The sequence below is a fragment of the Haliotis rufescens genome, unplaced genomic scaffold (assembly GCF_023055435.1).
Source record: "Haliotis rufescens isolate VD_foot unplaced genomic scaffold, xgHalRufe1.0.p SCAF_64, whole genome shotgun sequence".
Classification (NCBI taxonomy): domain Eukaryota; kingdom Metazoa; phylum Mollusca; class Gastropoda; order Lepetellida; family Haliotidae; genus Haliotis; species Haliotis rufescens.
In genome coordinates, this window is record NW_025964355.1 from 2,090,019 (window position 1) to 2,114,312 (window position 24,294).

The 24,294-nt window shown below is 41.4% G+C and overlaps 1 protein-coding gene across 1 annotated transcript; it reads right to left on the reverse strand.

Annotated features, from left to right (window-relative positions):
• LOC124151722 (low-density lipoprotein receptor-related protein 12-like) lies at positions 1-24,008 on the reverse strand. Its single transcript, XM_046524320.2, has 4 exons — positions 23,607-24,008; positions 12,137-12,303; positions 1,238-1,379; positions 1-417 (listed from the first exon to the last, which is right to left on the reverse strand). Exons 1-4 carry the CDS (start codon positions 23,671-23,673, stop codon positions 152-154), a joined length of 642 nt encoding a protein of 213 aa, XP_046380276.1. The 5' UTR covers positions 23,674-24,008; the 3' UTR covers positions 1-151.
• Positions 24,009-24,294: the final 286 nt, after the last annotated feature.

Sequence of the window (24,294 nt, forward strand, 5' to 3'; positions counted from 1 at the left end):
TTACTATTTGATAGTGATTCATAAAGTTTTTAACACATTCTAATGACATAGTCGGAATCGTACAATCGATTCTGCTTCATGCAGATATTTCTATTGGGTATGGAAAGGGTTTTGTCGCTTTATTTTAACGTCTCCACAATGATGCATCACGTCACATTCCCACATACAGCAAAGCTGGGAGGGTATCATTGCAGACAAAATTGAAATACAAGGTACACCCTTGGTTCAAGTAATGAAAGGCTGTGCATAAGCTGTCTTCCCTACAAACAAACAAACAGTCGAAGATCGTGACTGTGCTGAGCAGTTCAAGGTAACTCAGAGAGAACCCGGATGAAGACTGGCGCACAACGTCTTCCTGGTAGCTACAGCGCCCGTGCACGAGAGCGGGTACGTCAGAAGCTAGTGCGGTGGCGGAGACTGTAAAAGAAAAGCGTAAAGAACATTTTCAATATCGTTCAGTGCGTGAGTGAGTTGGGTTTAACGCCGCTTTTAACAGTATTCCGGTTATATCACGGCGTGTCAGCCTAATGTTGGAGGAAAGCCCGAAGTGATCATGATGCAGGTCTCAGACGTTTACCACTTCGCTGAAACCAATGAGCACGGGTATGGTGCTGACAAACCTTGAAACATAATCGGGGCGAACTGGGGTTCGACCCCACAATCATAGGTTTCTGGTGTGCCCAAGGGACGCAACTCTGCACAGCTAATCGCGGCTTCTTAGACCCGTGCCCTCCAATATCTTTGAGGTGAGGTGAAATGGGGGTTTAACGTCGCGTCCAAGATTATTGCACTTATATAGCGACGTGCATGTACGTGTATGTGTGGCTGCTTGACTAGTCCGGACTGATGCCGATTTATAGTGCTAGCCCACTGAGATACCATGCCGCAGTTTAACATGAATACCCCACTCAGACACAGTATACTGACTCCGAGCCGACCAGTCCTTGTTTTAGCCCCTTAATGCCGAGCGCCAGACAGGGTAACAACAAGTACCATCTTTTAACGTCTTTTGATATGACGCGACTGGGGATCGAACCCCGGACTTTCCGCTCTCCGGGCGGACGCTCTACCACTAGACCACGGAGGCGGTCACCAATATCTTTGAGCATTCACGACATAAGGTTGTGTCGTCTTAACCAATACAGTGTGTGTTAGGATTACTACACAGATTTAGGTGGATTCGTAACAAGGGAGTACTATAATTAAAATAGACTCTTTGTATACTTGCAATACTTACTTGTCCATGTTGCATTGAATCCCCTGTAATTGAGGAGGTCATCAGATTGAAAGTGAACTGTGTAATGGGTGGCCGGTTCAATAACATACATGCCCCGACTACCGTCCAGCAAACTCAGCAGGGTGCTTGAGCCATCGTATACCTGAAACAGCAACATACCTGTTGACATGGGAAGGCAGCTGGAACTGAAGGCACACCGGGAATGGCAACACACCTGCTAGAAGATGAAGGAACACTAGAGATAGCAGAATACCAGCAAGAATGTGGAGGCATACCTTGGGTAGCAACACACCTGCTAGAAGATGAAGGAACACTAGAGATAGCAGAATACCAGCAAGAATATGGAGGCATACCTTGGGTAGCAACACACCTGCTAGAAGATGAAGGAACACTAGAGATAGCAGAATACCAGCAAGAATATGGAGGCATACCTTGGGTAGCAACACACCTGCTAGAAGATGAGGTCATAGCTGGGATAGCAGAATACCAGCAAGAATATGAGGCATACCTTGGGTAGCAACACACCTGCTAGAAGATGAGGTAATAGCTGGGATAGCAGAATACCAGCAAGAATATGAGGCATACCTTGGGTAGCAACACACCTGCAAGAAGATGAGGTCATAGCTGGGATAGCAAACCAGCAAGAATATGAGGCATACCTTGGGTAGCAACACACCTGCTAGAAGATGAGGTCATAGCTGGGATAGCAGAATACCAGCAAGAATATGAGGCATACCTTGGGTAGCAACACACCTGCTAGAAGATGAGGTCATAGCTGGGATAGCAGAATACCAGAAAGAATATGAGGCATACCTTGGGTAGCAACACACCTGCTAGAAGATGAGGTCATAGCTGGGATAGCAGAATACCAGCAAGAATATTGAGGCATACCTTCGGTAGCAACACACCTGCTAGAAGATGAGGTCATAGCTGGGATAGCAGAATACCAGAAAGAATATGGAGACATACCTTGGGTAGCAACACACCTGCTAGAAGATGAGGTCATAGCTGGGATAGCAGAATACCAGAAAGAATATGAGGCATACCTTGGGTAGCAACACACCTGCTAGAAGATGAGGTCATAGCTGGGATAGCAGAATACCAGCAAGAATATGAGGCATACCTTGGGTAGCAACACACCTGCTAGAAGATGAGGTCATAGCTGGGATAGCAGAATACCAGCAAGAATATGAGGCATACCTTGGGTAGCAACACACCTGCTAGAAGATGAGGTCATAGCTGGGATAGCAGAATACCAGCAATAATATGAGGCATACCTTGGGTAGCAACACACCTGCAAGAAGATGAGGTCATAGCTGGGATAGCAGAATACCAGCAAGAATATGAGGCATACCTTGGGTAGCAACACACCTGCTAGAAGATGAGGTCATAGCTGGGATAGCAGAATACCAGCAAGAATATGAGGCATACCTTGGGTAGCAACACACCTGCTAGAAGATGAGGTCATAGCTGGGATAGCAGAATACCAGCAAGAATATGAGGCATACCTTGGGTAGCAACACACCTGCTAGAAGATGAGGTCATAGCTGGGATAGCAGAATACCAGCAAGAATATTGAGGCATACCTTGGGTAGCAACACACCTGCTAGAAGATGAGGTCATAGCTGGGATAGCAGAATACCAGAAAGAATATTGAGGCATACCTTGGGTAGCAACACACCTGCTAGAAGATGAGGTCATAGCTGGGATAGCAGAATACCAGAAAGAATATGAGGCATACCTTGGGTAGCAACACACCTGCTAGAAGATGAGGTCATAGCTGGGATAGCAGAATACCAGCAAGAATATGAGGCATACCTTGGGTAGCAACACACCTGCTAGAAGATGAGGTCATAGCTGGGATAGCAGAATACCAGCAAGAATATGAGGCATACCTTGGGTAGCAACACACCTGCTAGAAGATGAGGTCATAGCTGGGATAGCAGAATACCAGCAATAATATGAGGCATACCTTGGGTAGCAACACACCTGCTAGAAGATGAGGTCATAACTGGGATAGCAGAATACCAGCAAGAATATGAGGCATACCTTGGGTAGCAACACACCTGCTAGAAGATGAGGTCACAGCTGGGATAGCAGAATACCAGCAAGAATATGAGGCATACCTTGGGTAGCAACACACCTGCTAGAAGATGAGGTCATAGCTGAGATAGCAGAATACCAGCAAGAATATGAGGCATACCTTGGGTAGCAACACACCTGCTAGAAGATGAGGTCATAGCTGAGATAGCAGAATACCAGCAAGAATGTGGAGGCATACCTTGGGTAGCAACACACCTGCTAGAAGATGAGGTCATAACTGGGATAGAAGAATACCAGCAAGAATATGGAGGCATACCTTGGGTAGCAACACACCTGCTAGAAGATGAGGTCATAGCTGGGATAGCAGAATACCAGCAAGAATATGGAGACATACCTTGGGTAGCAACACACCTGCTAGAAGATGAGGTCATAACTGGGATAGCAGAATACCAGCAAGAATATGGAGGCATACCTTGGGTAGCAACACACCTGCTAGAAGATGAGGTCATAGCTGGGATAGCAGAATACCAGCAAGAATATGGAGACATACCTTGGGTAGCAACACACCTGCTAGAAGATGAGGTCATAACTGGGATAGCAGAATACCAGCAAGAATATGGAGGCATACCTTGGGTAGCAACACACCTGCTAGAAGATGAGGTCATAGCTGGGATAGCAGAATACCAGCAAGAATATGAGGCATACCTTGGGTAGCAACACACCTGCTAGAAGATGAGGTCATAACTGGGATAGCAGAATACCAGCAAATATATGAGGCATACCTTGGGTAGCAACACACCTGCTAGAAGATGAGGTCATAGCTGGGATAGCAGAATACCAGCAAGAATATGAGGCATACCTTGGGTAGCAACACACCTGCTAGAAGATGAGGTCATAGCTGGGATAGCAGAATACCAGCAAGAATATGAGGCATACCTTGGGTAGCAACACACCTGCTAGAAGATGAGGTCATAGCTGAGATAGCAGAATACCAGCAAGAATGTGGAGGCATACCTTGGGTAGCAACACACCTGCTAGAAGATGAGGTCATAACTGGGATAGAAGAATACCAGCAAGAATATGGAGGCATACCTTGGGTAGCAACACACCTGCTAGAAGATGAGGTCATAGCTGGGATAGCAGAATACCAGCAAGAATATGGAGACATACCTTGGGTAGCAACACACCTGCTAGAAGATGAGGTCATAGCTGGGATAGCAGAATACCAGCAAGAATATGGAGGCATACCTTGTGTAGCAACACACCTGCTAGAAGATGAGGTCATAACTGGGATAGCAGAATACCAGCAAGAATATGGAGGTATACCTTGGGTAGCAACACACCTGCTAGAAGATGAGGTCATAGCTGGGATAGCAGAATACCAGCAAGAATATGGAGACATACCTTGGGTAGCAACACACCTGCTAGAAGATGAGGTCATAACTGGGATAGCAGAATACCAGCAAGAATATGGAGGCATACCTTGGGTAGCAACACACCTGCTAGAAGATGAGGTCATAGCTGGGATAGCAGAATACCAGCAAGAATATGAGGCATACCTTGGGTAGCAACACACCTGCTAGAAGATGAGGTCATAACTGGGATAGCAGAATACCAGCAAATATATGAGGCATACCTTGGGTAGCAACACACCTGCTAGAAGATGAGGTCATAGCTGGGATAGCAGAATACCAGCAAGAATATGAGGCATACCTTGGGTAGCAACACACCTGCTAGAAGATGAGGTCACAGCTGGGATAGCAGAATACCAGCAAGAATATGAGGCATACCTTGGGTAGCAACACACCTGCTAGAAGATGAGGTCATAGCTGGGATAGCAGAATACCAGCAAGAATATGAGGCATACCTTGGGTAGCAACACATTCTAGAAGATGAGGTCATAGCTGGGATAGCAGAATACCAGCAAGAATATGAGGCATACCTTGGGTAGCAACACACCTGCTAGAAGATGAGGTCATATCTGGGATAGCAGAATACCAGCAAGAATATGAGGCATACCTTGGGTAGCAACACACCTGCTAGAAGATGAGGTCACAGCTGGGATAGCAGAATACCAGCAAGAATATGGAGGCATACCTTGTGTAGCAACACACCTGCTAGAAGATGAGGTCATAACTGGGATAGCAGAATACCAGCAAGAATATGGAGGTATACCTTGGGTAGCAACACACCTGCTAGAAGATGAGGTCATAGCTGGGATAGCAGAATACCAGCAAGAATATGGAGACATACCTTGGGTAGCAACACACCTGCTAGAAGATGAGGTCATAACTGGGATAGCAGAATACCAGCAAGAATATGGAGGCATACCTTGGGTAGCAACACACCTGCTAGAAGATGAGGTCATAGCTGGGATAGCAGAATACCAGCAAGAATATGAGGCATACCTTGGGTAGCAACACACCTGCTAGAAGATGAGGTCATAACTGGGATAGCAGAATACCAGCAAATATATGAGGCATACCTTGGGTAGCAACACACCTGCTAGAAGATGAGGTCATAGCTGGGATAGCAGAATACCAGCAAGAATATGAGGCATACCTTGGGTAGCAACACACCTGCTAGAAGATGAGGTCATAGCTGGGATAGCAGAATACCAGCAAGAATATGAGGCATACCTTGGGTAGCAACACACCTGCTAGAAGATGAGGTCATAGCTGGGATAGCAGAATACCAGCAAGAATATGAGGCATACCTTGGGTAGCAACACACCTGCTAGAAGATGAGGTCATAGCTGGGATAGCAGAATACCAGCAAGAATATGAGGCATACCTTGGGTAGCAACACACCTGCTAGAAGATGAGGTCATAGCTGGGATAGCAGAATACCAGCAAGAATATGAGGCATACCTTGGGTAGCAACACACCTGCTAGAAGATGAGGTCATATCTGGGATAGCAGAATACCAGCAAGAATATGAGGCATACCTTGGGTAGCAACACACCTGCTAGAAGATGAGGTCACAGCTGGGATAGCAGAATACCAGCAAGAATATGAGGCATACCTTGGGTAGCAATACACCTGCTAGAAGATGAGGTCATAGCTGGGATAGCAGAATACCAGCAAATAGATGAGGCATACCTTGGGTAGCAACACACCTGCTAGAAGATGAGGTCACAGCTGGGATAGCAGAATACCAGCAAGAATATGAGGCATACCTTGGGTAGCAACACACCTGCTAGAAGATGAGGTCACAGCTGGGATAGCAGAATACCAGCAAGAATATGAGGCATACCATGGGTAGCAACACACCTGCTAGAAGATGAGGTCATAGCTGGGATAGCAGAATACCAGAAAGAATATGAGGCATACCTTGGGTAGCAACACACCTGCTAGAAGATGAGGTCATAGCTGGGATAGCAGAATACCAGCAAGAATATGAGGCATACCTTGGGTAGCAACACACCTGCTAGAAGATGAGGTCATAGCTGGGATAGCAGAATACCAGCAAGAATATGAGGCATACCTTGGGTAGCAACACACCTGCTAGAAGATGAGGTCATAGCTGGGATAGCAGAATACCAGCAAGAATATGAGGCATACCTTGGGTAGCAACACACCTGCTAGAAGATGAGGTCATAGCTGGGATAGCAGAATACCAGCAAGAATATGAGGCATACCTTGGGTAGCAACACACCTGCTAGAAGATGAGGTCATAGCTGGGATAGCAGAATACCAGCAAGAATATGAGGCATACCTTGGGTAGCAACACACCTGCTAGAAGATGAGGTAATAGCTGGGATAGCAGAATACCAGCAAGAATATGAGGCATACCTTGGGTAGCAACACACCTGCTAGAAGATGAGGTCATAGCTGGGATAGCAGAATACCAGCAAGAATATGAGGCATACCTTGGGTAGCAACACACCTGCTAGAAGATGAGGTCATAGCTGGGATAGCAGAATACCAGAAAGAATATGAGGCATACCTTGGGTAGCAACACACCTGCTAGAAGATGAGGTCACAGCTGGGATAGCAGAATACCAGCAAGAATATGAGGCATACCTTGGGGAGCAACACACCTGCTAGAAGATGAGGTCATAGCTGGGATAGCAGAATACCAGCAAGAATATGAGGCATACATTTACAATGCAAAGTAGCATACATCCTAGAGTGAGTGAGTGAGTATGGTTTTACGCCGCTTTTAGCAATATTCCAGCAATATCACGGCGGACCTCCTAGAAGGAGAAGAGGAGGTGAGGTGAAATTGGGTTTAACGTCGCGTCCAAGATAATGGCACTTATATAGCGACGTGCATGTACGTGTATGTGTTTGTGTGGCTGCTTGTACTAGTCCCGCTGATGCCGATTTAAAGTGCTAGCTCACTGAGATACCATGCCGCAGTTTAACATGAATACCCAACTCAGACAGAGTATACTGACTCCGAGCCGACCAGTCCTTGTTTTAGCCCCTTAATGCCGAGCGCCAGACAGGGTAACAACAAGTACCATCTTTTAACGTCTTTTGGTATGACGCGGCCGGGGATCGAACCCCGCACCTTCCGCTCTCCAGGCGGACGCTCTACCACTAGACCACGGAGGCGGTCAGAAGGAGAAGGCATGCCGAGGATAGCAGCATACTGCCTGTGAGATGAAGGCACACAGGGGAAGTTCGCTGTTCTAGTGTCGTACTTGTCTTCCTGTAACGGGCCATGAATATTCGACTGCGGCCAAAACTCCTCGCGACAGAGTCATGCTTTGTGCCTTGATGCATCGTACCACCGGATTTATCTCTCTGCTGCAGCGTTAATCGCGGCATGTTATTTGTCACTGTCCAACAGTTTGGGTGTGACTGAACCATGCACATTTTCTTTCATTTTCATACCCGTTACTTTCTTGGTTTGCATGCTGCACGTGCAGCAACTTTTACTTCAATCTCAGTTTCCAGTGACATGTTTGTTTGTTTGTTTGTTTGTTTGTTGTTTAACGCCACACTCAGCAATATTCCAGCTATATGACGGCGGTCTGTAAATAATCGAGTCTGGACCAGACAATCCAGTGATTGACATCATGAGCAATTGCGACCGATGACATGCATCAACCAAGTCAGCGAACCTGACCACCCGATCCCGTTAGTCGCCTCTTACGACAAGCATAGTCGCCTTTTATGGCAAGCATGGGTTGCTGAAGAGCTATTCTACCCCGGATCTTGACGGGTCTCCAGTGATATGGATACTGGAGTACGGACATTACTCAGGAAATTCTTACTCAGCCATTTTTGTGACACTATTCGGTATTTGAACCATAAGAGTGAAAATTTCAGTTTCGTCACGTTTCTTTTGCTCGTCAGTTTATGTCTTACTTAAACTATAGCAATATATTATTGATAGATAACACTCAACGATGACGTAGTAACACTGGTTACAACAATGTCACCCACCATCGCTGAAAGGACGCTACTATTGTAATTAAGAAAATCAACATCATTACCACGTGGCCATTAGTAAAAAAACAATCTTCTTAATGAGAAGGACTCCAAGTGACTCGGCGTTTTTAAAAATAAAATGACAACATTATGTAAACACAATATACATGAGTAGGCAAGACTTTGCTGAATGTAAGATGCAACATGCATAATATATACAATGTGTGGAATTACCACTATGTAATGATTGAGAAGAAAACAACGTCAGCATTTATGATTCCCAAAAGGCCTACACAACACTCATTGGCATTTGTAAAGCGTCTTTCACTGTTGGCATCAGACCTAAAGTGTAGTGTCTTTTGTCCAAGGCTACCCAACGGTTAAATCAATCATCGTTTCTCTATATCGGTATGGAAGCGTATAAGGGACACATTCTAAACAAATAGTGAGTGAGTAGGTATGGTTTTACGTCGATTTTAGCAATATTCCAGCAATATCACGGCAGGGGACACCAACCCGAACCCGGGTCTTCGGCATGACGAGCGAACGCCTTTACCACTAGGCTACCCGACTGCTCCTCTAAACAAATAAATAATCAGCGTAGATGATATTTTTATCTACGTAGATTGTACTTACATCTACATAGATGATACTTACATCTACATAGATGATACTTACATCTTCGTAGATGATACTACTCACATCTACGAAGATGATATTTTCATCTACGTGTACGGTTTCATAATCTGTGTAGAAGTAGGTGTTACAGGGTACGATTTCATTCTGTTTTACCACCTGCACCAGGTGCAACCAAGTAAATTAATCAGGTTGCTCAAACAAACTACTGGCTGCTCCAGTTTATCATAAATTGAAACACTGTATTTTCAGTTATTTTGAATATTGAATATATTCCAATAGAACTTAAGCATGAGACTGCGGGCCAGTATTATATTTTTGGTAAATCTTAATATTGCTTTTCACATCACGATATCCAGTAAACAACATCAAAAAGAAGTTTCAAAATGTCTGTTTGATGCGATTATAACCTCGTGAGTGACTGTTCTTGTCATAATTAACTGATTGTAAAGCATTAGTTCTAAAAGTTCACTGCATTCAGGCCCCCTGTGTATTTCACTAATTTCATAAACTGTGGTTTCCTGGATTCAAAAAAGATTTGCAACCAGTTCTAAATGAGTTCAGTGTTCCACTTTTATCAAATCAATTTTATCAACTGCTGTACACGTGGTGGAAAATGTTACCTGCACTGGTGCATCCTGGCAATAACAGTTACCTGCACTATCAATGTTTTACCTGCACTAGCAATGTTTTACCAGCACTCGTGCAGCTTGGGTATAGCGAAAGCGATCCCTTCATTATCTACTTTTGAACAGCATCGTGTAATATCATACACGTAAATGCAGGTATGGTCTACGTAGATGTAGGTAGGGCCTACGTAAATGTAAGTATGGTCTACGTAGATGTAGGTATGGTCTACGTAGATGTAGGTATGATCTACGTAGATGTAGGTATGGTCTACGTAGATGTAGGTATGGTCAACGTAGATGAAGGTATGGTCAACGTAGATGTAGGTATGGTCTACGTAGATGTAGGTATGGTCTACGTAGATGTAGGTATGGTCTACGTAGATGTAAGTATGATCTACGTAGATGTAGATATGGTCTACGTAGCTGTAGGTATGGTCTACGTAGATGTAGGTAGGGCCTACGTAGATGTAGGTAGGGTCTACGTAGATGAAGGTATGATCTACGTATATGTAGGTATGGTCTACGTAGATGTAGGTATGGCCTACGTAGATGTAGGTATGTCTACGTAGATGTAGGTATGATCTACGTAAATGAAGGTATGATCTACGTAGATGTAGGTATGGTCTACGTAGATGTAAGTATGGTCTACGAAGATGTAGGTATGGTCTACGTAGATGTAGGTATGATCTACGTAGATGTAGGTATGATCTACGTAGATGTAAGTATGATCTACGTAGATGTAGGTATGGTCTACGTAGATGTAAGTATGGTCTACGTAGATGTAGGTATGGTCTACAATGATGTAGGTATGGTCTACGTAGATGAAGGTATGGTCTACGTAGATGTAGGTATGATCTACGTAGATGTAGGTATGGTCTACGTAGATGTAAATATGATCTACATAAATGTAGGTACATTGTATGGTCTACGTAGATGTAGGTATGGTCTTCGTAGATGTAGGTATGGTCTACGTAGATGTAGGTATGGTCTACGTAGTTGTAGGTATTGTCTACGTAGATGTAGTTGAAAGTAACATCTACGTAGATGATATGGCCTACGTAGCTGTGATATGGTCTACGTTGCTGTAAGTATCATATATGTAGATGAAAGTAACATCTACGTAGACGATATGGTCTATGTAGACGTAGGTATGTAGGCACCTGCAAGTGCGGGTGTCAGTTGCCCCACACAAAAACGTTGCACGTCCCAGGAATTCTACGGAAGCCTTAAGAGTTTATTGGATATTTTTTATAATTTTTTTTCGTGAAATTTCAAGATATCAAGTTTTAATTTTAGGATACATACTCAGTTGAAATTTAAGATAATGATCTTGAAATTTCAAGAAAATAAGTTGAAATGTTAAGATTATAACTTGTATCTTGAAATTTCAACTTATGTGTTTTGAAATTTCAATAGTATCTTGAAATTTCAAAAAGAAAAAAAACAAAAACGAATGGCCCTAAAAGGCTTCCGTAGAATTCCTGTGCAACTTCTTTTGTGTGGGCAATTGAATCACGTATATAAACGCCTGTGACAAAAAATAGGGGTTAAACAATTTAGGATACTGAACACACGATTGCTTGTTAGAAAGTGGTCAAATGTAACAAATGTTATATCTGGCATAACATTTGTTACATTTGACCACTTTCTAAATAGCATTGTGTGTTCATAGCTATCGGCCAGGGGAACCATGCTAACTTACACTTATCAGAGGGGTACACAAAGTACGTGATCTAGACTACCAATTGTCGGACTTTCATTTTTGTGAAAGCCTCGGTGAATGAGTAGGAAAGATCGCTGACTTTGCGTGCTGGTGATTAGGTGCCTCACTCTGGCAGTTTGGGTTCGAATCCCGGATGGGACTGAACACCAAATTTGGGTCACTGTCTGTCGAATAATGTGGCAATATATCTTAACCAGATAAAAAAGTACAAAAAAAGAATTAATATCCAACTTCGTGTAAGTTCTAGGGAAGTCAATAGGATTTGTGACGTTGCTGATTGACATGTCCCAAAGGTGTGGTTCTATATGTTTTAAAATCACTGGGTTCCCTTCTATGAGTCCCACGTGTGATTCATGCAACTCATTCAGGAAGTGATGTAGCCACTCGTGCAACTGGTCCCCATTCGAATCAATTCACTCGTGATTCCTTCACTCATTCACGCAACCACTCACTCAACCACCCTCCCAAACCAACACTCACCCACCTTCACAATGTCATAGCCTACTTCTACTCCGAAGTCCAGAAACAGGAGGCGGATTGGTTTGTTGCCGGCGTCGATGGTATAGTAGCAGTCGGCGTTGGAGGGGTAGTTTCCCGGGTAGTTGGGTGAGGTGAAGAAGCCGGAATACCCCGTCAACGTTGAACTACAGCCTAGGGGAAGAAGAGACAAATACAATTTATCATTTAACTTAAGCATTTATCCATGACATAAGCTGATGACATAAAAACATGTATGTCATACCCCAATGACATAAGTATGCAAATTAGATATGCAAATTAGATAACCGGAAGAGCGAGCGGTTTGATTTGAAACTATATATTATAAGTGAAGTTACACCAGAGATATAATCAGATTACACAGAATCGTTGTTGTTACCGTTATTAAAGTTTCAATTATTCTGCAAAAGTCTGTTCAAGTATTTTGTTTAAAACAATCCGAGGAACTTTTTTTCTCAGCGAATTGTTTATTTTGGTTTACATTGCTATGGAAAACATGTATCACTACGCACGATCTATACGTAAGATTTCGACAAGTTGCTGATGTTAATGTTTAATGCAATTATTCCTTAATTTGGAAGCAAAAATGTGAAAATGATAAATAGAATTCATCACTCGTTTTTTTTTAATATGGGAAATATCAACCTCGTCCCGTTAATCGGTATTTGCGTCGCCAAAGGCTCGGCAAATACCGATTAACTAAGACTCGGTTGATATTTCCCATATTAAAAAACACTCGTGATGAATCCTCTATTTATCTTGCCGTATACGTGAATTTTGGAATCGGTTTGGCTGAGACCCATGCTGTTATTATCTGTGTATCACGCTAACATGTAAGGTACATTTCGTATGGACCCGCTCGAATTACCGAACTGTTGGCATCACATTTGCAACATACCAACCACATTTGTGTATCTCGACTTAAGGATGTAACACGCGATTCTGTGAATATTTACGATATTTTCTGAATGAAACAGATCTAGGGGAAATACTTTGGGAAATGAGTTTGTTTTTGTCGTCTTAGTGGATCCAAGGAAATTGTGGTATTCTTGCCGATTCCGACCACAGCATGGCTGCAATTTAACTGAGTGTGTGGTGAGATAAATGGGTTGTCCACCGGTGTCTCTGGTGACAAGGGTTGATGTACACTCTTTGTTATTTTATGTTTCCCGAGCCCCATGATCGAGAAATCATGAACCTACGGAAGTCTTTTAGGGCCATTTTTTTATTAATTTTTCTCTCCAAACTTCAAGATACTAAGATGAAATTTCAAGATTCTAACTAGAAATATCAAGGTATGAAATTTCACATAATGATCTTGAAATTTCATGATAATAAGTTATCATCTTGTAAATTTCAACTTAGTATCTTGAAATTTTATGATAAAAGTTGAAATTTCAAGTAAGTTATAATCTTAAAATTTCAACTGATTATCTTGAAATTTTTAATTTAGTTTCTTGAAATTTCACAATACTAAGTTGAAATTTCAATTAAAAATGTTAATATTTCAACTTATCATCTTGAAATTCAAGATCATTATCTTTAAATGTAAACTTAGTATGTATCTTAAAATTTGAACTTATTATCTTGAAATGTCAAGTTAGTATCTTGAAATTTCAATAACAAAATGAATAAAACAAAAGTCCCTAAAAGGCTTCTGTATGAACTAAGATAAAGGGTACATTAATCTATGTCCATCTCGAGACCGGTGATCAACTTATAATAGTAAAATCTGAGTTCCAGTTTGATAATACGATCGTTGCTGTACACGCTACCCTGTGCATATTCCGGGTTAGAATTGATCCCCATCAATGTATACCTGTCGCGAGACGACTTAATGGATCGGGTGGCCAGACTCGTTGATTTGGTTGATAGCGTGTCAACAGTACTCCGATGGTAAGGATCGATGCTCATCTATCACTAGCACTGGTTGGATTATTTTCAAGCCTACGTTGCTGGATATTGCTGAGGGAAGCGTCATAATACAACTAAGATCATAACATACTAGAAAGAGCAGTGATGTTTCATTTTAAAATATTATAATTTACTAAGGAAATGTTATGTATATATTCAGATCCCATACAACAACTTATTGGAGTAAAAGTTCCAACGAACTGATACGATCCTTAACCGCACTATTGAGTTTACAAACAGCCTTTTCATTTTACTGTGTACGAAAGAGCAGTGATGTTTCATTTTAATATTAATATTATAATTTACTAAGGAAATGTAATGTATATATTCAGATCCCATACAACAACTTATTGGAATAAATGTTCTAACGAACTGATACGATTCTTAACCACACTATTGAGTTTACAAACAGCTTTTTTCATTATACTGTGTACGAAAGAGCAGTGATGTTTCATTTTAAAATATTATAATTTACTAAGGAAATATAATGTATATATTCAGATCCCATACAACTTATTGGGATAAATGTTCTAACGAACTGATACCATCCTTAACCACACTATTGAGTTTACAAACAGCTTTTTCATTTTACTGTGTACGAAAGAGCAGTGATGTTTCATTTTAAAATATTATAATTTACTAAGGAAATGTAATGTATATAATCAGATCCCATACAACAACTTATTGGAATAAATGTTCTAACGAACTGATGCGATCCTTAACCGCACTATTGAGTTTACAAACAGCTTTTTCATTTTACTGTGTACGCTTACGAATGGAAATACTCCAGTCAGTGTAGTTGAAGTGAACTGTAAACATTTGAATTCAATCTGCAATGCATAGCGCCTGGTTGCAATCCACGCAAAAACTACTGTGTGGCTTCTGTCTGTAAACGACGCTATGTATGCTTAGAGGATAAATTAAGGTTTGATATTTTTCTTTTATCATTTGAATGGGTGAAAATATTATTTCATGGATTAAATGTTTCTCAGACGGCATACCATCCGGCATTGCATAATCGTGCCCATTCAAAGACGCTACACTTCATACAGTATTATGACTTACGTTCGTAAGTGTGCCTGTGTGTGTGTCAACGTGTTTGTGTATGACTGCGTCCGTGCGTGACTGTATAAGTAATTTGGTGTGTGTGTACGTGCATGCGTGCGTGTGTGTGTGTGTATGTGCGTCCGTGCTTGCGTGCGTGTGTGTGTAGTATATGTGTGTGTGCGTGTGTGTGCGTGTGTAGTATATGTGTGTGTGCGTGTGTGTGTGTGTATGTGTGTGTGCGTGTGTGCGTGCGTGCGTGCGTGCGTGCGTGTGTGTGTGTGTGTGTGTGTGTGTGTGTGTGTGTGTGTGTGTGTGTGTGTGTGTGTGTGTGTGTGTGTGTGTGTGTGTGTGTGTGTGTGGCATATGTGTGTGCGCGTGTGTGTGTATGTGCGGGCGTGTGTGTGTGTAGTATATATGTGTGTGTGCGTGGGTGTGTGTGTGTGTAGTATATGTGTGTGTGTGTAGTATGTGTGTGTGTGCGTGTGTGTGTATGTGCGTGTGTGTGTAGTATATGTGTGTGTGTGCGTGTGTGTGTGTGTGTGTGTAGTATATGTGTGTGTGCGTGTGTGTGTAGTATATGTGTGTGTATGTGCGTGCGTGTGTGTGTAGTATGTGTGCGTGTGCGTGTGCGTGTAGTATATGTGTGTGTGTGTGTAGTGTATGTGGGTGTGCGTGTGTGTGTGTGTGTGTGTGTGTGTGTGTAGTATATGTGTGCGTGTGTGTGTAGTATATGTGGGTGTGCGTGTGTGTGTGTGTGTAGTATATGTGTGCGTGTGTGTAGTATATGTGTGTGTGTAGTATATTTGTGTGTGTGTGTGTGTGTGTGTGTGTAGTATATGTGTGTGTGGTATATGTATGTGTGCGGGTGTGTGTGTAGTATATGTGTGTGTGTGTAGTATATGTGTGTGTGTGTAGTATATGTGTGTGTGTGTGTAGTATATGTTTGCGTGAGTGTGTGTGTAGTATATGTGTGCGTGTGTGTGTGTAGTATATGTGTGTGTGCGTGTAGTATATGTGTGTGTGTGTAGTTTATGTGTGTGTGCGTGTGTGTGTGTAGTATATGTGTGTGTGCGTATGTGTGTGTGCGTGTGTGTAGTATATGTGTGTGTGCGTGTGTAGTATATGTGTGTGTGCGTGTGCGTGCGTGCGTGTAGTATATGTGTGTGTGCGTGTGTGTGTGTGTAGTATATGTGTGTGTGCGTGTGTGTTAGTGTGTGTGTAGTATATGTGTGCGTGTGTGTTTGTGTGTAGTATATGTGTGCGTGTAGCATATGTGTGTGTGTGTGCGTGTGTGTGTGTGTGCGTATGTGTGTGTAGTATATGTGTGTGTGTAGTATATGTGTGTGTGCTTGCGTGTGTGTGTGTAGTATATGTGCGTGTGCGTGTGTGTGTAGTTTATGTGTGTGTGCGTGTGTGTATGTGTAGTATGTGTGTGTGTGTGTGTGTGTGTGTGTGTAGTATATATGTGTTTGTGTGTAGTATATGTGTGTGTGGGGGGGGTGTAGTATATGTGTGTGTGTGTGTAGTATATGTGTGTGTGCGTGCGGGTGCGTGCGTGCGTGCGTGCGTGCGTGCGTGTGTGTGTGTGTGTGTGTGTGTGTGTGTGTGTGTGTGTGTGTGTGTGTGTGTGTGTGTGTGTGTGTGTGTGTGTGTGTGTGTGTGTGTGTGTGTGTGTGTGTGTGTGTGTGTTCAACGAATTTCATAATTAATCTGAACTTTAAACATTGTGTTGGTATATGTCTTATTTTATCTTAGCCGGATCATGATATATTTGGCTTATAAGATTTTATGTCTAGTGTCTCGTAGGCCATACCTAGTCGGATGTTATATTTTATTGTTTGTGTACGTGTTTTAGTATGAAGTGTATATAACATGTGACACTATAATCAACAATATTCTCTCTCTCTCTCTCTCTCTCTCTCTCTCTCTCTCTCTCGCTCTCTCTCTCTGTCAGGCATTTGTCATAATCGGTATATACTATGTTTGTGGCGTGTTTTCGAGATCTGTCGTACGTGTTTTGAAAGTGCAAGCGGAAACCACACGGACTTGTAGTCAGAAATAACACGGCAGACCCATTTTTTCTTCAACATTTTTGGACCGCCATTTTACCTGTCGTATGCTCTAAAGACAGGTCCGACCCTGTCGTCTTTGTCATAAACTTAAGACAACTTAGCGGTAATATAAGAAATAAAATAAAATAAAAAACGGGTTGCCATGCTGGTTTAGGTTTAAAATGTCCTAAAACATAAGCATATTTTGACATAGCTCAAAATTCATTTTCCAATATTTCTTCGCAGAAAACGTTAACTTAATTAAATTTACTGATAAATATACATAGACATACATTTTCACCACAATAATCTTTGAATTTTGCATTCAATTGACCGATTTTAAAATAATAATTGCTGTTAGTCTTTTTAAAGTTTAAGTGTACATTTACCGTTTTATATTTAAAAAGTATAGATACTTGAGACCATTCAGACAATATTATCATTGTAAAGGATAGGGTCACCGGACAAATAAATTACCCTTAACAATGCTGTCAGACAAGCCAATCGTCATCGAACAAAGTTCGGGAATAGATTTGACACATATACAATGTAATAATTCGCTCCTCAGACAGATTTACATCATATCAGACAAATCAGTGTAATAGCTCTCCTTAATTTAAAACGATAGGATGGGACTACATTATATGTGTGTTCACGTTAACTTGTGGCTGTTCCATGAGACAACATACGTAACAATTCCTAAATTATTTCCCTTTGTGAACAAAAGTTAATGTCACTTTCAAATTTGGAAAGAATTATGGATCTAGATAGATAACAAAAAAAATTTATGTAATACAAATGACTTCATATTGTATTTGAGCCCTTTGTTTATTCGTGAAATATATTGGATATATAAATAACAAAACAAATTTAAGAAGCTTACAGTCCCGTGAAAATCCGGGTTAGAATAGGTTTTCAGTAACCCCTGCTAATCGTAAGAGGTGACTAACGGGATCGGGTGGTCAGCTCGCTGATTTGATTGATGCATGTCATCGAATCCCAATCGCCTAGAACGATGGTCTTGATGTCAGTCACTGAATTGTTTGGTCCAGACTCAACAATTTACAGATCGCCCTCATTTTGCTGGAATATTGCTGCGTTAAACAACAATCAAACAAGTAACAAGCTTAGATTGTAATTCGATCCCGCTCGCGGGTGCGCAGCTTCCTGAACAAAATTTGTTTTGTTAGCTTCCAGGTATCACGTTAATGTTTTCACTATTAACTTGTCAAACTGTAAACATCACGTAACGTCATATTTGAACACGCATTTTAAGTGCTGAACGCCTGCTGTTCGATCAAAGGTATCATCATTGTCATTAAGAATAGCATCCCCTACCCCCCCCCCCCCCCCCCCCCCCTCTCAACTGTTCAACTGTTGGCGATGTGTTCAAACAAAGTTCTGCGCTCGCAAGTGGACCATTTGAAGGCATAATAGTGAAGTATCTTTTGGCACATTATTTCAATTCTATTAGCTATTGTGGTAACACCAGTACTTTTATTGATTATAACATTTGTTTGGTTTGAATAATGTCTTTGAATGGCACACGAATGCTATTTGTTGTTCTGGTAGTCATGGCATTATTTATCATAAGAACAAAACGTCTACATGTACGAGTAGGACATTTGTAGGATTGTACGAAAAGTCACTGAAACAGATGCGTGCTGGATTTGGACAATGGTACCTGACAATGTGACCATGAATTCCGTGTCACTTCTCCATGTTGTTCTTATTTTCATCGGCTGGGAAATCCCCGTGACGTCATTGGGAAACACCCCGCTTTTTCAGTCTCTAACACAAATGAGTTCTCTGTCATATAGGTATCTGAACTTACGATCTGTGATATATTTAAGATACTTTATCTGTATCTAATCTTAATCTAAACTGTGTGAGCTTGCGAGGAGGTTCACACGAAAGTTTAACCAGCGCTTTTAAATCGTTCACACTTCAATGAACCAATCCAAACTGACGTTCAATTCTTATAATTTCATACTTTGTAGTTTACTGGTCTCGCCGAATAATATCGTAATAATTGTTGCTTGAATTTGACGTCCTCTGGTTTTGCCGAAGGACATTGCAACAATGTTATTTTGTCGTTATTTGCCGGCTCTCGGTCACATTTCCCCACTCAGGCGCCCCACTTATATCCAGTTCCGCAAAGAAAAATAGTTCTCTGAGTATATACAACATAATCTAGAAATATGTCAACATAATTTCATTCTCTGAACAAATTTACAAACAATATTTGGGATAAATCAAATCTTTAAAATAGGTGTGCTATAATACTTTGCTTAGCTAGTGTCTCTTGTCACCTGAGATGGGCCAACTGGCTCCATTTCTGTGCCCCGTCATTCCTCATGTGCGCCGCTTCTCGGCCTAAAATGTACGGAGGAGGTCGGCCAACTCAGAAACCGGAATATGGTAATTCCGTCTACGAATATTGTCTCCGATGACCACTCAGTAAAACAAGTAGGCACGGGTTTTTTTTAATTCAGTTTCTTTCCTTACCTTTATTTGTTTTATGGTTTCTCAAAATCTTGGATTTTTTTCCAAATACGATAGTGAATCGGGTTTTAGTTTGGGATTGATCAGGAGCAGTCGCTTTGATCTGTGTCAGCAGCCACATCTGAGCAGGGTATGACATTGTTTTCATTGGTGCTAGATTCCTGTCATTTCCGAAAACAAGGCTTCAAAGTCAATATCGCTCATTTAATAAAATCAATTTCGTTCACCTCAGTAATTTTACAGAATTCATTTTCTTTACTTGCGTTATTAATATTGAAAGTTCGCCATTCCATATCCAAATCACCGTGAGGACAATCCATTTTGTAGGCCTAGCAGCTAGACGACATTAAACACCAGAACCAAGCATTTATTTATTTTTAAGTCAGAAGAAATTACAAGAGAAAGGCAAAAATACTAAATTAATTATATTCCTGATAAATGCACGGAGAAGGTCCGCCAACTCAGAAACCGGAATAGTAGATTTCTAATTCCGCCTACGGATATTTTCTCGTCTCCGATGATCAATCGGTAAAACAGACTAGTATTATTATTTTTTAATTTATGTTTTATGGTTTCTCCAAATCTTAGATTTATTTTTCCGATGCGATAGTGAATCATGTTTTAGTTTGGAATTGATCAGGAGCAGTCGCGTTTGCTCTGTGTCAGCGGCCAAATCTGAGCAGGGTACGACATTGTTTTCATTGTTGCTAGATTCCTGTCACTTCCGAAAACAAGGCATCAAAGTCAATTTCGCTCAATAAATCAATTTCGTTCACCTCAGTAATTTAACAGAATTTATTTTCTTTACTTGCATTATTAGTATTAAAAGATAGCCATTCCATATCCAAATCACCGTAAGGACAATCCATTTTGTTTCATGTAGCAGCTAGACGACATCAAACACCAGAAACAGAGCATTTATTTATTTATAAGTCAGATGAAATGTTACAAGACCAGGCAAAAATACTAAATTATTTATATTGCTGATAAATGCGGGGATTAAAAAGAACATTGAAAAACGAGTTGATCGTAAACACGGATCGAGAATTCGGGGAAACCTCGGAAAGTAGTTCCGGCAAAAGTTCACACGATTAATTTCACAAAAAATTGTTCACATCGTTAGAACTTTTTTTGTCCGTTCACAGGTGTGTGAACTCTAAATATCAGATCACGTGACTACCCATTCAGCCAATCAGCATGAGAGAAACAGTGTAAACTTGAAAGTATGAAAATATTTTCATTATTGTTATATGACACTGACTTCAGTGGTCTGCATGCTTCAAGTGGTATTTCTCTCGACTGCTGTCATCGAATTCGGTATACGCGACTACTCCATTGTCTCACTACAAGGTATCCCGATGGGTTGGCCTATCTTAATCAGATGGCTTGCATCTCTAAAACATTTAAGCTGGATAAAACACTTCTCAATTGTAAACACAAAATGCAAGCCATCAGGGTCTGGTATAGCCATTGGGACTTCGATCCGTGCGCTTTTCCCCTCCCCTCGTGTTGATATTTACAACTCAAACCAATGTTTTATTCCTTGTGTTTACATGTATTATGTTACAATGTGTACATGGAGTCAGCTTCTTCAATTCACGTAAAGGATGAAACAAGTGAACAACATGGCATATGGCATATTTATGATGTAAATATGTTCTCTAGATTCAAGTACATAACTATTGTGTCCATTGGACAGACATTCAGGATCCATTATGTTGCACATAGTATTACGGGGATTGCAGCACTAATGGATGCTGACACTGACACAAGGTGAAGTGAATTACTGATCAGACAATCCTCCCTGTGGATTCCAGCTTAGAATTCGTCCCAATGCTATGTTTGATGTACCAGGCGGCTAACAACACCACCGACAAAAGGGAACTGGTGAAATGAAGGCGAAGGTGTAATGACGATAAATGTAAAATTAATTTCGGGCGTGTAGATTAATACCTGTGTGTCCATCGTGTTGGGGATACATGCGGGACACCTTGATGACACTGTTGATTAATTGGTTGCCCTTGGTATTGCCCCACAATTCAACCTGAAGATCTACCCCAAGCTGGGCCACGTTGGAAGGTGTGGGTCTATAGGGTACACTCTTCACAAGAGGACGCCCTATTGGGGACATGTGACCCGTGAAGATTCCGGGGTAGAATAGGTCTTCAGCAACCCATGCTTGCCGTAAAAGGTGATTATGCTTGTCGTAAAAGGCGACTAACGGGATCGGGTGGTCAGGTTCGCTGACTTGGTTGATGCATGTCATCGATCCCAATTACGTGGATCGATGCTCATGATATTAATCACTGGATTATCTGGTCCAGACTCGATTATTTACAGACCGCCGTCATATAGCTGGAATATTGCTGAGTGCGGCGTTAAACAACAAACCAACCAATATTGGGGACATGTCAGGGGACTTAGCGGGCCAGTCAAATGTCCGAATGCGTTCTCGTCGGAAATTATTGGTGACGACCTGACTCTGGTGTGGTCTAGCATTGTCATCATGCAGTTCACAATTTTTGCCAAATGGAACAACGAAGGTACACAAAATTCGTATATCGTTGGCCAGTGATATGCCCATTCCAAATAACCAAACCAGTTCGCCTATCATGTGTGATACCGCCCCACACCATGACACTACCGCCACCATACCGACCAATGTCAAGAATTGTTGCCCTGGCATACCGCTCGCCGCTACGTCGCCAACAACATTTTCTGCCATCTGTGAATCGGTGACAAACCTTGATTTGCCTATAAACAAAGTATAACGCCACTGGTACTGAGCCTGGCCGTGGTGTTGCCTAGCTCACCCCATGTTTTGCCGCCTATGTTAAGTTGTTGGGGTATCAGTCCTCACAGGAAGCCTTGCTTTCAGATGGGCTGCATAGATCCGGTTTTATAGGCAGATGTTGCAATTCACCTTCCTGTTATTATAAGGAATTCTCTATTGATAACAGGAGCAGATTCGAATCTATTTTGTAGTGCAACTAATTTAATTAGACGATCTTGTCTAGGTGTCGTTTTTTATTGTTTGTCGGTAATTTATGTCGACTCGGTAAATCGCATGTCATCATACCTCCAACGACAAAAAATGTTGCTCACAATATCATTCACTGCATTGTCTGGTCCAGGCTTGATTATTCAAAGGCCGCCATCGTATAGCCAGGATATTACTGAGTGCGGTTTTAAACGACAAGCGGGCTTGGTTTTTTTATGCAAATGAAAATGACTGTTGACTGTTGTTAGATTTGATTAGGCCTAATAAAACATTGTTCATTTTTCACAGTTTGAAAAAAGTAAACATTGGTTTTTTTTCACAGTTTGAAAAAAGTAAAGTAATCTGTGGCTTGGGAATTTTGAATATAAATATATTGGTTAAAAAAGCCTGTGGTAAGAAATAAATTTGCAAGCACATGACGCCTACCATGTTTGAAAGATTGTTTATTTGTACCGGAAAATGCAAATTTATTTATTTTCTCAAAAAGATACCCATCAGCATTTGTGTTATCCGAATGGTAAATTTCATTTCACTTTTAAAAGTTTTAAATCAAATTATGTATTCTTTGACTGCTGACAAAGGGCCAGTACAGTTCATGTTTTTATACAATATCGTTAAATTAAGATATTTTCAGCTGATAATCAAACGTATGATAGAATCAACTCAGGGGTATAGTTTCTTTTCCTTCGGGTAGCATCATCCACAATTTTCATAATTTGTTGGATATTTGGTTTCAGGAAAAACACCGTGTGTAACATAGTGTTCACCAGTCATGCGTTCATCAGAGTAAAACGTGTTTTTGATGTCAGTGTTGAGTAGCTCGGTTATCTTAAACCATAAGGACAGTACAAAGATGGATTTTAAAATATACATGACAGTATTAATGTCAAAACCGGTTTATGTTCAAGTGCAAAATCAAAGGAGTAAAAGAGTCCTACCTGAAACATGTGTCATCCCCGGGAGGAAACAGATGAAGACAACGCACGTTATTGCAATTCTAGGCATCTTGTCCTAAACTGGGAATTTTTCCAAACGTTCAGAACAAACTGCACTGTCTTGTTCCCTCCTGCCTCGTCTCAAGCACAACACCGTTCAGCGTCAGTTCGGCTTGGAGTCCAATGTACAGCCCCAAGACAAAACAATTAACGAGATATTTGAACCAAAACACAGCTACACCCTAGTCTCCGTATATTCTCAACACTGCATCAATATAATGCCGCTCATTATCAACATGGCTAACCATCACATTCAACACTTCATCCCAGACTCACTGTGGACACATTTAGTCCCATCACTCATCATGTGATGGACGGTATAATCCACGTATGCTGCAAAGACACTTCAGATCACAACTATTGATCATTCAGTGTCGATTCCTCAGCATCAGTGTTCTGGTACTGAATGGGCGTTGTCTTTCAAAGTATTTACAGCGCAATACATTGTTTTATCATAAAACGGGGAGGTTTCTCGGCAGGATAAAGACAACCGATAATAACGATATCCGTTGGGGTTCTATGGGGCTAGAGATGCAAATATCAAAGGTCAAGTCGGGACTACTTTCAGTGTTTATAAATAAATATGGCGTCGCCCTTGCCATTCGGCGATCGAGTTAGAATAAACTGTCGG